The sequence below is a fragment of the Cricetulus griseus genome, chromosome 6 (assembly GCF_003668045.3).
Source record: "Cricetulus griseus strain 17A/GY chromosome 6, alternate assembly CriGri-PICRH-1.0, whole genome shotgun sequence".
NCBI classification, from domain to species: Eukaryota; Metazoa; Chordata; class Mammalia; order Rodentia; family Cricetidae; genus Cricetulus; species Cricetulus griseus.
In genome coordinates, this window is record NC_048599.1 from 14,285,725 (window position 1) to 14,298,696 (window position 12,972).

Sequence of the window (12,972 nt, forward strand, 5' to 3'; positions counted from 1 at the left end):
GTGAGTTCATAGCTCAATGGGTTATTGGAAAACACAAACACACATACACACTTTTAAAACTCCACTCCGCCCATGGCACATCCCTCTACAGTTTGCCACATGCCTTCACCCCACCCCCACCAGCAAATAGGAAACCACCTCCCCTGACTCCTGTGTCCTTCAGCACCCCACCTCCACCCCTCCATCTGCAAAGGGGGCAGGGCTCTCCAGGGCAGCTGAGCAAACTCCCAGAGGCCTGTCCTACCCTCTTCCCATGCAAATACCTGGCAGGGTCAGGCTGGAGACTGAGGCTCCAGGCATTGAGGCTTTTTGTTGTTGTTGTTGTTAGTTCAACAAGCCCAAAAGAACTCTGGGTCTAGAGTCCCACCTCTGGGTGCAGAGGCTAACTCTACTGCAGAGTAATTATGGGAGGGCCATGGTGGATCCACAGAGCATCCTGATGTAAATAAAGACAGGCCTCTTGAGAAGATGCACTCAAGCCTGGCTGGTAGAATAATGTCCTGTTCGTGACACAGCCACACTCAGCCGAGTTTATCCTGGTGGCCTCAGTAACCTCATCTGCAAGGTGGGGGTAGTGACGGGAACTCATAGGCAGCTTGGAGGGTCCTGTTCTCTTACAACCCCGAACAGCCCAGTTCAGCACTTGCTTGGTGTTCAGGTCACTCAAGTCCAAGCAGGGGATGGCTGGGTAGTGTAATCTCTCCCTTGCATGCCAGAGGAAAGAGGCAGTAAGGACACTCAGCAATCCAGGACAGGACGAGATGATGCCTGGGGGTTGGGGAGATGGCTCAGTGGGTAAGAGCATTTGTTGGGAAAGCCTAAGGACTTGAGTTCAAATCCTCAACACCCATGTAAAAAGACACGTGTGGCCATGCACGCCAGCATGGCAAAGCAGCAAGCTCCAGGTGTAAGTTTGTCAGAAAGGAGAAAGGTAGAGAGTAGTGGAGGCTACCTGATGGCCCCCATGAGCACAGGCACAGCCAAGTGAGTACATGAGCGCGCGCGCGCGCGCACACACACACACACACACACACACACACACACACACACACTAAAAAAAACAAAAACAAAAACTCCACTCTGCCCATGGCACATCCCTCCACAATTTACCACATGCCTTCACCCCACCCCCACCAGCACATAGGAGCTCACCTCCCCTCAGTTCACCCAATCCATACCAGGTGGCTCTGACTTAGTTACATACACAGCCTAAGGAGGTGGGATGCTGGTTCAAGGTCACTCAGGTCGAGCAAGTGACAGGAAATCCAAACACGGTATGCTCAGACCCCTGCAGTTGCCATTATCTCTGTGGAAGAGACAGGTAAACTGAGGCCCAGAGAGGTTTGATCCTGCATGCAGCCCAGGCCTCTCCAAAGGCCGTCTTTCACGACTTTGAACCCTGCAGGCTTTGCTTGCCTAGACCTCAGTTTCCCTCTCTAGGATTGGGGGAAGAGCAGAGACAAGGGCTTTCCTCCCTGCCTGACTGCTTTGTCCTGGCTGCACAATGCGCCTTTGCCTGCATGCCAGGCCTTTGTCTGTGTGTAGCCACGGCACCCCCGCCTGTGTTATCAGTGCGGAAAGTGGCGGCGGGCGCTGGCGGGGCCTCGCTGGGCCTCCGCCGCCTGAGACATGTGTTGGACACGGGCCTTTCAGGCCTGGAGCCGAAGCACAAAGGCCTGGGAAGAAGGCGGAACAAAGGGCTTTTCACGCAGCAACTGAAAAGCTGCAGATTAGCAAGTGCGCTGTGCAGGCAGGAGGAGCAGGGCCAGCCACAGACCCTCCCGACCAGACTCGGCAGCCCTGGCTCTGGGGTCCACCTGGCCTCCAGAAGCATGCTAACCTGCCTTTACTCCCTCTCCTGCTCAAAATTCTCCAAAAATCCCAACTCCTGGTCCTAAATTCCTCTCCCCACCCGCAGCTCAGCCATTTTATATCTTTCGCTTTTCCCTGAACAGTCAAATCCTCAGCCACCTCCTGCCTTCCCTAAAGCCTCCTTAATCCCCCTCACACCATGAAGACCGATTCTGAGGTCTCCTTTTTAGGAAAACAAAGAGGGAGACATCTGTGACTCTGTCCCAGGAATGTGGTCTTCAGGCCTCTCCACAACTGTAGGGTACAAGTTCATAGCCCCACTGACCATCCAAGGGCTCAGAACGCTGTCCCTGCCCCTGAGATCCAGCAGTCACCAGCTCCAGGGACATGCTAAGCCTCTGGGTCTCTAGCGGGTGGTCCTTCTCTCGGAGTAGGGTGGAGTAGGGAAATCATGGGCACAGGCTCCTGACACTGGGCACATTTGATCAGCCCAACCCTGCTCCCCACGCAGGTACGCCATTGACCGAGACTCGGATTTGGAGCAGATCTTCGACATTGATGCAGACACTGGCGCCATCGTGACCGGCAAGGGGCTGGACCGTGAAACCGCTGGCTGGCACAACATTACCGTGCTGGCCATGGAAGCAGGTGAGTTGGGTCGTGTGAGTGGAGGAGCAAAAATGAATAGGCAGTGGCTGGGGCAGAGCTAAGACTGAACTGTCAGTCAAGGCACGTGGGGGCGGGGCCAAGGGTTGAGGCTGCAAAGAATAAGAAACTAGGCAAAGTTCCTACCTGGGTAGGTAGAGGTATAGGAGAAATCAGATTTCCAGGGGAGGGCTTTGAGCATTAGAGGACCTCTGTCGATGTCTGAAATGGACGGGAGGGGGAAGACGAGAGGAAGTGGGGAGCTTGGTCAGAAGCAGTGGTGTGGGGGGAGGGGTGATAGCCCAGCTTGGGCCAGGAAGAGTGGGAATGAGAGTAAGCTGCAGACCCAGAGGCAGGGTGCTGAGAGAGCAGGGTCAACAGTTTAAGGGCACAGATGTCAAAAACACTAGAGGGATTTGACTCTGCTGGGGAGAAGTTTCTGGAAGTGGGGGCCTAGCTTGGAGCCACTGAGTTGGGGTTGAGGTTGAGCTGGGAAAGAAAAGGTGGGCCCTGAAATACGAGTCTGTGTAAGTAGGGCTGTGGAAGTGGGAAGCAGAGGGAGGGGTCTCACGGGGCACCAGGAGTGGGCTGAGCCAGCCAGACCCAGCCAGTGCCAGCCAGGCCTCCTCTGCTTCCACCTGCTCTCCAGTGTCACATGTCACCTCTACAGGCCTCCTCTGCAAAGCCAGCTTGAGTGATTCAGGAGGTCTCTGAGCCTCTCTCAGCCTTAGGGCAGCTCAAACCGACCCCTATCCTCGAAGCCCTCCTGCTGGCCTTCCCCTCCTCCCCGTGCCCGCCTTCCCTGCCTCCTCCTACTTCGGAGGCCCCACTGGCCCGTGGCAGGGCCGAGGAAGTCCCTAGGCTGAAGTTCCCTTAGTCTCTTTCAACTGCAGTTTAAAGGAAAACACAAAGCCGGCTCAGCCCTCAGTGCGGCGTCTGGGAGCCTTTGAATCCACTCCTCCTCCGCTTGGAAGAGAGAACAAAGGTGGCTGGAGAGGAAGTAGCGCTGGACTGGGAGAAGGGGGGAGAGTTCCTCCACCTTCTGAGCCTCCCTCCTGCTCCAAGGCAGCTGTCACCAAGGCTCTGCGCATAGAGAAGGCAGAGGCCTGACTGACAGACAGAGGTACCTCCTCCCTTGGCCCGCAGATTGTCACCTGTCTGACAACCTGCCACTAGAAAGTCCCTCATTGGGTGAAGCCCAGCGCGCTCACCTTGGGTCTCCCTTCTACATGCTCATCTGGCACCTGTGGCTATATGACTTCCCTCTCTGCCTTCAAAGACTCACTTATCCCACCCAGCTGAGCACAGGGATGGGGGTGAGACTCTGAGAGGAGAAATCTGGCTTGAGGTGCCCCCTGAGCTTCAATCCACAGTACCTGCCCACTTCTCACCTCTGTACTAACTAATAAACTAACTAATAAACTAACTAATAAACGGAATACTCCACATCTTAGTGCAGAGAAATCAGGGTTATAAGCCTTCATTCGTGCTTCCCTGACCGCCTTGACTGTGCATTTGGCTTCCCTCCCAATGGAGGCCAGTCCCTTTACAGTGATTATTAGGTCACCGGATCTCCACGTCTAAGGAGTGTTGGTTCCACAGCTGGCCCCTGTGTGTAGGTGAGGAAACAGACTCAGGTGAAATCCTTTGTGGACGTTGCCAGCCCGGCCTGGCCCACTCCAGTGCTCAGCTCTCCCTGGGTTGTGCCCTGGTCATATTTCCTTGGTCTGGGGTTGAGGAGACGGCTCAGTGTACAAAGTACTGGCTGAGTTCTGGCCCCCCAGTTTCTACATAAAAGGCAACCATGATGACATAATCCCAGTAACAGAAGGTAGAGACAGGCAAATTCCTAGAGTCACTGGCCAGCCAATCTAGATGGCAAACCCTAGGTTCAATAGATCCTGTTTCAGAAATAAAGGGCTAGCAAGATGGCTCAGTGGGTAAGGCACTTGCCTTTAAGCCTGATTACCTGAGTTCAGCCCCTGGGGCCCATATGGTAGAAGGTGAGAACCGACTCCCGCAAGTTGTTCTCTGACCTCAGTTGTGCACCATGGCGTGTGCGCACACACACACACACACACACACACACATATGTAATAAAAAGTAAAATAGGAAGCTAGGGAGATGGCTCTATGGGAAGAGTGCATGTCATGCAAACACGAGGACCAGAGTTCCAATCTTCAGGCAGGAATGGCAGTCTGGCCTGTAGCCCCAGTTGCTCATGAGGAATAGACAAGGAATCTCCAGAGCAAGCTGGCCAGCTAGACTAGCCAGCCTGGCAAACTCCAGATTCAAGAAGGAGACCCTGCCTTGACATACATGCAGAAAGTGATAGAGAAGACATTGACATCAACCTCCAGCAAGACACATAGACAGACAGACAGACAGACAGACAGACAGACACACACACACACACACACACACACACACACACAGAATCTATGGCAAACAATCCCTACCCACAATATGTTCAAGCCATCTCTAATGAAGATAGAGATGCCATATGTATTTTACAAATGAGGAAACGAAGGCCCCAGACCACAGAGCGAGTCCATGTAAGCCCAGGGTGACCCAACACTTCACACCAGAAGTCTGCCTGAGCCCCAGGAACTGAAACCACCCCACCAGCTCTACCCTCTGTGTCCTCCTGCTGAGGTGCCCTCATGGCTCCCTCAGAAGCAAAGGGGATGAGCAAGGGTCCCACAGCCCCACCTGCTCCCAGGTGGAACAAACAAGAGGTGACAAAGATCAGAGGGGAAATATTTATACACGATGCAGCGCTCTGTGAGCCCCTCAGAGGATGTCACCCTCAGCCAGAGCAGCCGCCTGTCACGCTGGATTACCTCAAAGGCTTGGGCCCACTTAGTATGCTGGCTCCTCTCTCCCGAACCTGTGAGTCATCCATCCTGCCCATGCAGACGCGCCTTCCACTGACATTATCTTTAACGTTTTGTAATCATGAAATATTAATGACCAATATTGAATTTAAAGTACAATTTGTGTCTGGATCCTTCGGTGGAAAGGGCAGTTGTAAAGGGATAGTCTTGGGGGGTGGGGTGGGGGCTGGAGAGCCAAGGATGGGAGAGGGGACTGAGATGAGGGGACTCAAAGCATGCTCCTCCAGGGCCAGCAAGTGTCCATGATAGGGAGTTGCCCAAATCAGTTGAAATCTTCCCACAGGGTCAGCCTGGGCCAAGTCACATCTCCCTACACCCCAAGTTTCCATTCATACAGATGAGTTTGTGTGTACATCTAGAGACTGGCTACTGTTGGTCGGCAAACTGTACCCCCCTTCAAGGGCAGGCTCTGGTCTGCACTCTGTGGCCAGGCACTAGGCGGGTGTAGGTAAATATGGGAGCAGGAAAGAATGGGCTTATAGATGCACTAGGAGAAAGGGGCAGGGAGGGGAGAAAAGGCTCCTTTTGTGTGGTCCCAGCTCTGTGAGCTGGCAGGTCACTCCTTTGCTCTCCCAGTTGCCCCTCTTTACACTGGCTGTGACTTCCCGCCCTGTTGCGGGGCAGAGGGACAGAGACTGCAAGATGTAGTGGCCTCTATTTAAAGGCATTGGTCAGTGTCACACATAGAACAAAAATCCCCCATTCGGATGGGAATCACATTTGTCCGGTTCTGGTGAGGTGCCTGACAGACACTTAGCGGGTATTATTAGTAGCCAGGGAAAGAATCTGAGGCAGGGGCATGTCAGAGATGGTGGCCCAGTTCCACAATACTCCATTTTACAAGAGGAAATGGAAGCCAAGGAAGGAGCTACCGACTTCCTGATTGCCTCTGTCCAGTGCTCCTTGGAGAACTGTGGAGAGAGGAACAGCTGGGGAGGGGAGGTCAGAGTGGGGCTCCAAGTCTTCTTCCAGGGAGTCCTCCCCTGTGTCCTCCCAACCAGGGACTGCTTATCTCACACCCCATGGGGATCCCTTGCTGAACAAGTTTGGTAGAGGCTTTCCTGAGCAAGGAGAAGCTAGAGTGCAAACTAGGTGCTCTGGAGAGACCTGAGGAGCAGGGAGGGACTGGCTCACCACCGAGGGACAGAAGGGACCCCAAGGTGGGACTCTGGTAGAGGGAGGCTTTTTAAGAGCTAAGATTTTTATCTCCCTGTGGGCCAAAGCTGAGAGGTTTAGAGACCCCTCTGAGAATAGAGAGATTCTATGACTAGAGCAAGGAGCTGAGGAGGGAGTGCAGAGCAAGAGCCTGCAAGAAGGGTCTTGAATGTCCCCTGGGCAGTCAGATGTTGGGGTAGCAGGGAGCTAGTGCAGGTCTTTGAGCAGAGGAGTGCTATGATCAGATATAGGGTGTTCATGGTTTCCTTGGCCTGAAGAAGGGTAGACAGAAGGGAACAGAACAGACTTGAACTAGTAAGATAACTCATGGTAACTTTCTACGGGGTATCAAGACAGGGCCAGTGACCATGGAAGCCAAGGTGGCTACATGGTATGGGCTGCTTCGAGAGGTGCTTATGTCCTGTCCTCAGAGGTGTGTAAAGCATTACTGACCTTCCCTTGGGCTGAGTGGTGCCTGCAGGACCCTGAGCACTTGGCAGATACCAACAGGGCCAGAGACCATGATGTCTCCGGAGTCTCAGGAGGATAACCCACTCTGCCCCAAGGGAAGGAAAACTTCTCCCAGGACCCAGATCCCAGGGATACTGTTTTCACGGCCTCTGCTCCACCTAAGAGGAGTCAGTCCCACCGCAAAGGCAGAGCCCATACTCAGCACACCGGAGCCAAGGAGATGACCAACATCCTTGAGAGAGACAGAGAAGGCTGCCCGAGTCTCCTGTTCCAACAAAAGGGGCATGGGGACCGGGCAAGAGGTGCCAGGAGGCCCCCTCCGGGATGTCTCCACACCCTTTGCTGGCTCCTCTTCTGCTCCCACCCTCCTCCTCCCACGCCTGCCTGGGCTGTGGGTAATTGGGAAGATCAATCTTTCTGCCCAGCTGGCTGGCTCTAATCAGAGCCTAGGGTAGGGATGCAATCTAATTCCCAGGGAGAGGAGGGTAGGGCTGGGCTGGGGGCCGTCAGGGAGAGGGTCCCCCCACTCTGTTCCCCTCCCCTGTCCACCGCACTAAGTGGTACAGAGATGACCTCCTCTGGCCCCCTCCCCACTTGCCCTTCTGAAAGCCTCACCTTATCCCTTGTCTCCGGGCTCCTCTTTCTCTGTGATGCCCAAGGAGAATCACAGCATCCACCCCTCTAATTCTGCTAATGTGATATTGGCTTCCCGGGTCCATTCGTGGGTCCCTGGAAAGGTGCAGCCACACCATGCCCCAGTCCCTGCTCAGACTCTCTTCTGAACGCAGGCCATAGGATGCCGCAGACAGGGAGAGCCCCTCAGTGTACACAACTGTGTTAGTCATCTATTACGGGATGCGGTGTTAGACAAAACTTCTACTTACAGAAGAAGTGAGTGAGGGCGGCAAAGAGAGGATGTGGTCTCTGTGAAGCACTTGCTTTGAGAGCTCAGAGACCCAGGACCCATATAAAAGTGCTAGGCATGGTGAGAAATTCTTATAACCTCAGAGCCAAGGAGGAAGAGACAAGAGAACCCCTGGGATTCACTGGCTAACCAAAATAGCCTAATCAGCAAGTCCCCATGAGAGAACCTTCTGGAAGGAGGTAGATGATATTCCTGAGAACGGCAACTGAGGTTGCTCTCAGACCTCCAAGTGAACATTCTCTCTCTCTCTCTCTCTCTCCTCTCTCACACACACACACACACACACACACACACAGAGAGAGAGAGAGAGAGAGAGAGAGAGGGAGAGAGAGAGAGAGAGAGAGAGAGAGAGAGAGAGAGAGAGAGAGAGAGACTTGAAAACAAAACACACAAGGTACCCAGTAAAAGCCATGATAGCCAGTATCAGGGGAAGCCATGCACACAAGGCAGTGAGAACGTCAAGCCAACCATCAGGAAGGAGCTGAAGGGCAGACCCGGGGCAGAGGGAGGAAGGGAAAATGGAAAGAAGGCCAAGGCCACCCAATCCAAGCCATGAGACCTGTAGGAGAGAGTGCTGGGCTTGACCTGAGGGCAGTCAAGGAGAGCTGCCTGGGGGAGGCAGGACCTTTGGGGCCTTGAAGGGTTCTGGCAGCTGAGATGTTAAAAAAAAGACTTAGTTAGAAATGCTCCCTTTGAAATGAGACCTCAGGGAGGAGGCTTCACCTCTCTAAACCTGTTTTCTTATCACAACACAACATTGGTTCAGGTTCCCACCTCGGTCCACAGCTGGCAGTATGAAGCTGAGGCACAGACTCTGACAGGGGCCTTTCTTAGGGAGAAGGGGACATATTCCTCTGGTCACTAGGCCACACCGCATGTCCTCTTCCTTTCCCACTGGTCACATCCATCTCTGCTTCCGCTCAGTTGGGTCTAGATGCCCCATGAGCGACTCTTTTCCTTGGAAGAGATCAGAAGCCTCCCCAACACTCTGACCAGGGCCTTTGCATAACCAATCACTCTCCCCAGAGCAATATCCCCTCCCTCCACCCCCTCCTCTGGTTACTTCCCAGTTGGATCTGCTCCATGGAAAAAGTCCCCACACCCATCAGGGCAGGACTCCTTGCTGCATACTCTCAGTTCCTGAGCTTTTCAATTCTTGTCACACAGTCTGGAGTGGTGTCCGTCTCTACCACTACACCAAAGGACCGTGTTGTTCTCGTTTGTTCCTGTGTCCTTGGTACAAAGGAGACTCCCATTCCACAGTCGTCAGCAGAAACCACAAGCCTCCTTTCCAAAATGTCCAATCTCACCCCAGCTGCTGTGCTTAGGGAACCTCAGGGCACCAGGAGGGTGAGAGACCAGCCCAGCAACTCTGAGCCCCGAGTCTTCCTTCTCTGCCTCTTCCAACCCCTGGGGCTTCCACCTGCCACCTCCCCAGATGCACAGCCAGCCAACTGACGAAGGAAGCACCAGGCCAGAGCACGTTTAATTTTAATTTAGGAATCGGTTAAGGCTGCAGGCCGGCTCAGCTCTGGGCTGTCAATCAGCCTTCCTCAAGGCTGCATCAATTAGTTTAAAAATATTGAATGTAATTTTGCCTGACACAACATATTGCAGCTACTGCAAAATATAATTTATTTTAGAAGAAGAAATAATTAAACTAATTTGCATGTCAGTCAGCTGAACTGAGATGGCAATTGGGGGAGGGCCGTGGGGGACCTGGCCTCTGGAGGGGGCACCTGCCACTGGGCACTGGGTGAGGTCTGCTATGCCTGGGTGAGTCTGAGCAGCTGCCACTGGATCGACAAAGACCCAGGCAGTAGGAGGGCCAGACATTGTGTCCGGACCACACACACTTAGTTAGGAGGCTTGGGGACAACTCCAGGGATGTTCCTGACCCTCTCCCCAGTTTCCTCATCTACAAGACAGGTTTGATATCACCTTTTCATGGGTTGTATGGAGACCCACATGAGGCCACGACAGGAAAGGGTGCTGTAAACTGGACAGAGGTCAAGGTTAAACACTGCTGAGTGCTTTGTTTTGTAACAGACCCCTGGAAAGAGCTACAGGCAGGCCTTGTGGTTATTAGTGATTATGAGTGACACAGATTGACCAGGCAGGACTGGAAGGTATCAGAACCCTGCCATTCACCCCAAGGCAGAGTTGAGTACACAATGAACTTCCTTGGGCAATGGCCAGTCTTCAGCACTGGTATTTTTTAAGTCTTCCCCAGTGAATTTCTATGGGTGAAGAGCATGTAATGTTGAGGACAGGGCAGTTGGAGGGGGGGCACGCCAGTCAGGAGCAATGGTGAGTCCAGGCCAGCTCCCATTCCCTGGAACAAACTCTACAGGAAGCAACCTGGGCAACTTGGAGGCACACCTTTTAAGTAGGTGCCCTCAGCTGCCTACCTCTTGGACCTGAGACCCTTACTCGGGCAAAAGAACTCAGGGTTCTCTTAGGAGAGTGCCCTATGTGTAACATGTTGAAAAAGGAGGCCAGGAAGGTACAGGTGTAACCCACAACCATGGTGTGACAGCAGGGGACTCACTCCCAGTGTGACAGCAGGAGACTCCCTGGGTAGAAGGTGACTACCCTTCATGAGAGTGCTGTCATGCTCACAAATCTTGCCCACCCCTCCTCTAGCCTCACACCCCCATTACAGAGGCAGGCTTCCAAGGAGGACACACAGGCCCTCACTAGCCCCACCATCAGAGGGAGACAGAGACACGCCTGCCTCCCCTCCCCCACCGCAGAAGCACTCCATCTGTGTGTGGAGGTTTTCTGGCAACATGCTCTTAAAAACAATGGCTCACTCAGCATCCCCAGTCACGACTCCCCTCCCTCGGTCCTGGAGGAGCCCCTGTAATTGCTGAGGTGGCAGGTCTGGGTAAACTGAGGAGATAACCTGCCCTCCCTCCCGGCTGAAGGGAACTCCAGAGAGGTCAGCAGTGCTAATGAAAGACTCTTGCTTCCCCTTGTTCCCCAGAGGTGGCCCACCTGCCTCCCCATCTCCAATTCTGTCACCTCTCCAGCAGCTGCAGTCAGTATCCAGCGGCCTCTGAGTTCAGAGCAGATGGGTCTACTCCCTCCAAAACTCATGGGGTGCCTGGCTGCCTGGGAACTCCCAGACTTCCCCCAAAATAGTTCCCTGCCAACCCAGCTGGAGACTCCCACCTTCCAAGCATCTGCTTGGAAGTGGGGTGTCATGCCCTCTCCTGGGGATGCACCTGCAGTGAGTAGCAGGTAGATGAGGTCAGTAGTGAGCATGCTTGCTGAGGAGGGGGTAACAGCAGCACTCAGGTAGTGGGAGATAGAAGACAGTGTTCAGGGACCTGCTGAGAGAGGCCAGGCTGAGGCAGCCAGTTCTCGGATGTCTGGCTTCTTACTCGGTACCTGTGTGCCGGTCTTCTGTGCTGTGTGTACAGTTCTAAGCACTTTGTAGCTATTAACTCTTAGCTGATATGCTCTGCAAGTAAGCAAGAAAACAAGCAGAGAAGTCAAATCACTTGGTTGAGATCACAAAGCTCCTAAGTGGCAGAGGTGGCCTCAGTCTTAACCACCATGCCCTGTTCACCTTCCAGGTATAGAAACTGACGTCAGGATTTTGCCCAAGCTCAAGGTCTAGGTCAGGGTTTCAACCACACCTGAAATACAGGCATCTTTGCCATTCCTTCAGATTCCATTCATTTGCCCAACTGCGAAAGCTATTCTTTGCCGTATGTGGAGACCCAGAGCTAAGAAGACAGCAGCTTGACCTTATGAGCATCCAGTTTGCTGACTGAGTCTGCCTCCTCAGACTCATCTGGACCTTGCAGGACCAGGTTATTGAGAGCAGCAATTCGGGGGTTCAGTCACCAGCTGACCCATTGCCTAAAAATGCCCGCATACTTCGGTGTCTCCTTTGCAGTGTGGGGACACAAATTGTAGTGAACCACAGGATCCACAAGGGCAGATGAGTGATGGTGTGTGTGTTCTGGGAGCATTCAGTGACAGGGCAGAGATAGGAGTGGAGGTGACATGGCATTGGAGGCAGAGGCTTACCTGAGTGTACCAGGGATGATTACGGCAGAGGTGATTGTGGCTACATTGGAGATGGTGCTAGTGCAGCTGACGACAGAAGTTAGAATATTGGTGGTGGTGACAGAGGGACAGTGGCCATGAGGATGATGGTTTAGTACTTGGGGTGATGGGGGAATAACGAGGATGGAGCTAATGGATGCAGTGATGGTGTTTTGCTGGGATGATGGACACGGGCTGAGGATGCTACTGTTCATTGCCTGCTAGAGTCAGGGAAGACTGTGTTGCTGGTAGTCATGGTGATGGCTCACTAGCATGAATGGTAGGGGAATGGTGGTGGCAGTAAAAGCAGGAGTGGTGCAGATTGCGGTGGTGCTCCTGGTGGTGGCGGTGATGTGGATGGGTGGCCTCGCTGTTGTTCGTGGCCTCAGAGGTTGTGGTGGTAATGGCAATGGGATTGAGGCTAATCTTAATAGTGGGTGTGGAGATGGCGGATTCGGTGAAGACTACGGTGGGGATGGAGAGGAGGATGGTGAAGATAGCTATGGAAACGGTAATGGCAGAGATGGAGCGGCCATGGTGAGTGGTGATGGGAGGGCTGGGCGTGGCGGAGAGGATGGCGGTGGGGATGGGATGAGAATGGTGAATATATGATGATGGCAGAGGTTGTTAGAAGATTGGTGGAGATGCTTAGAAGATTGGGATGGGGTCATTGGTGACTGGGTGACTATTCAATCACAGATGTCCCTCGCCCTGGTCCTTGTCCCCATTTGGAAAATGCACAGTGTCTGTCAGTGTGTCACCACTACCTGCTCCTCTAGAAGCAGGCAGTTGTCTAATCTCATCCCTGAAGCCTCTTGCCCTCCTCCTCACTCTTCTTACAGACAATCATGCTCAGCTATCGAGAGCATCCCTACGGATCCGAATCCTGGATGTGAATGACAATCCCCCGGAGCTGGCCACGCCCTACGAGGCAGCTGTGTGTGAGGATGCCAAGCCAGGCCAGGTACCCGGAGGGACTTAGGACCAGGGCTGCTGTCATGCCAG

General features: G+C 53.6%; 1 protein-coding gene across 1 annotated transcript in view; it reads left to right on the top strand.

The window, feature by feature from the left end:
- Nucleotides 1–12,972, top strand: part of Cdh22 (cadherin 22) — a 66,149-nt gene that overhangs the window by 42,289 nt on the left and 10,888 nt on the right. The window contains exons 7-8 of the mRNA XM_035447172.1: nucleotides 2,324–2,460; nucleotides 12,810–12,931. Coding sequence (XP_035303063.1) covers nucleotides 2,324–2,460; nucleotides 12,810–12,931 — 259 coding nt within the window. The remainder of the gene's footprint in view (nucleotides 1–2,323; nucleotides 2,461–12,809; nucleotides 12,932–12,972) is intronic.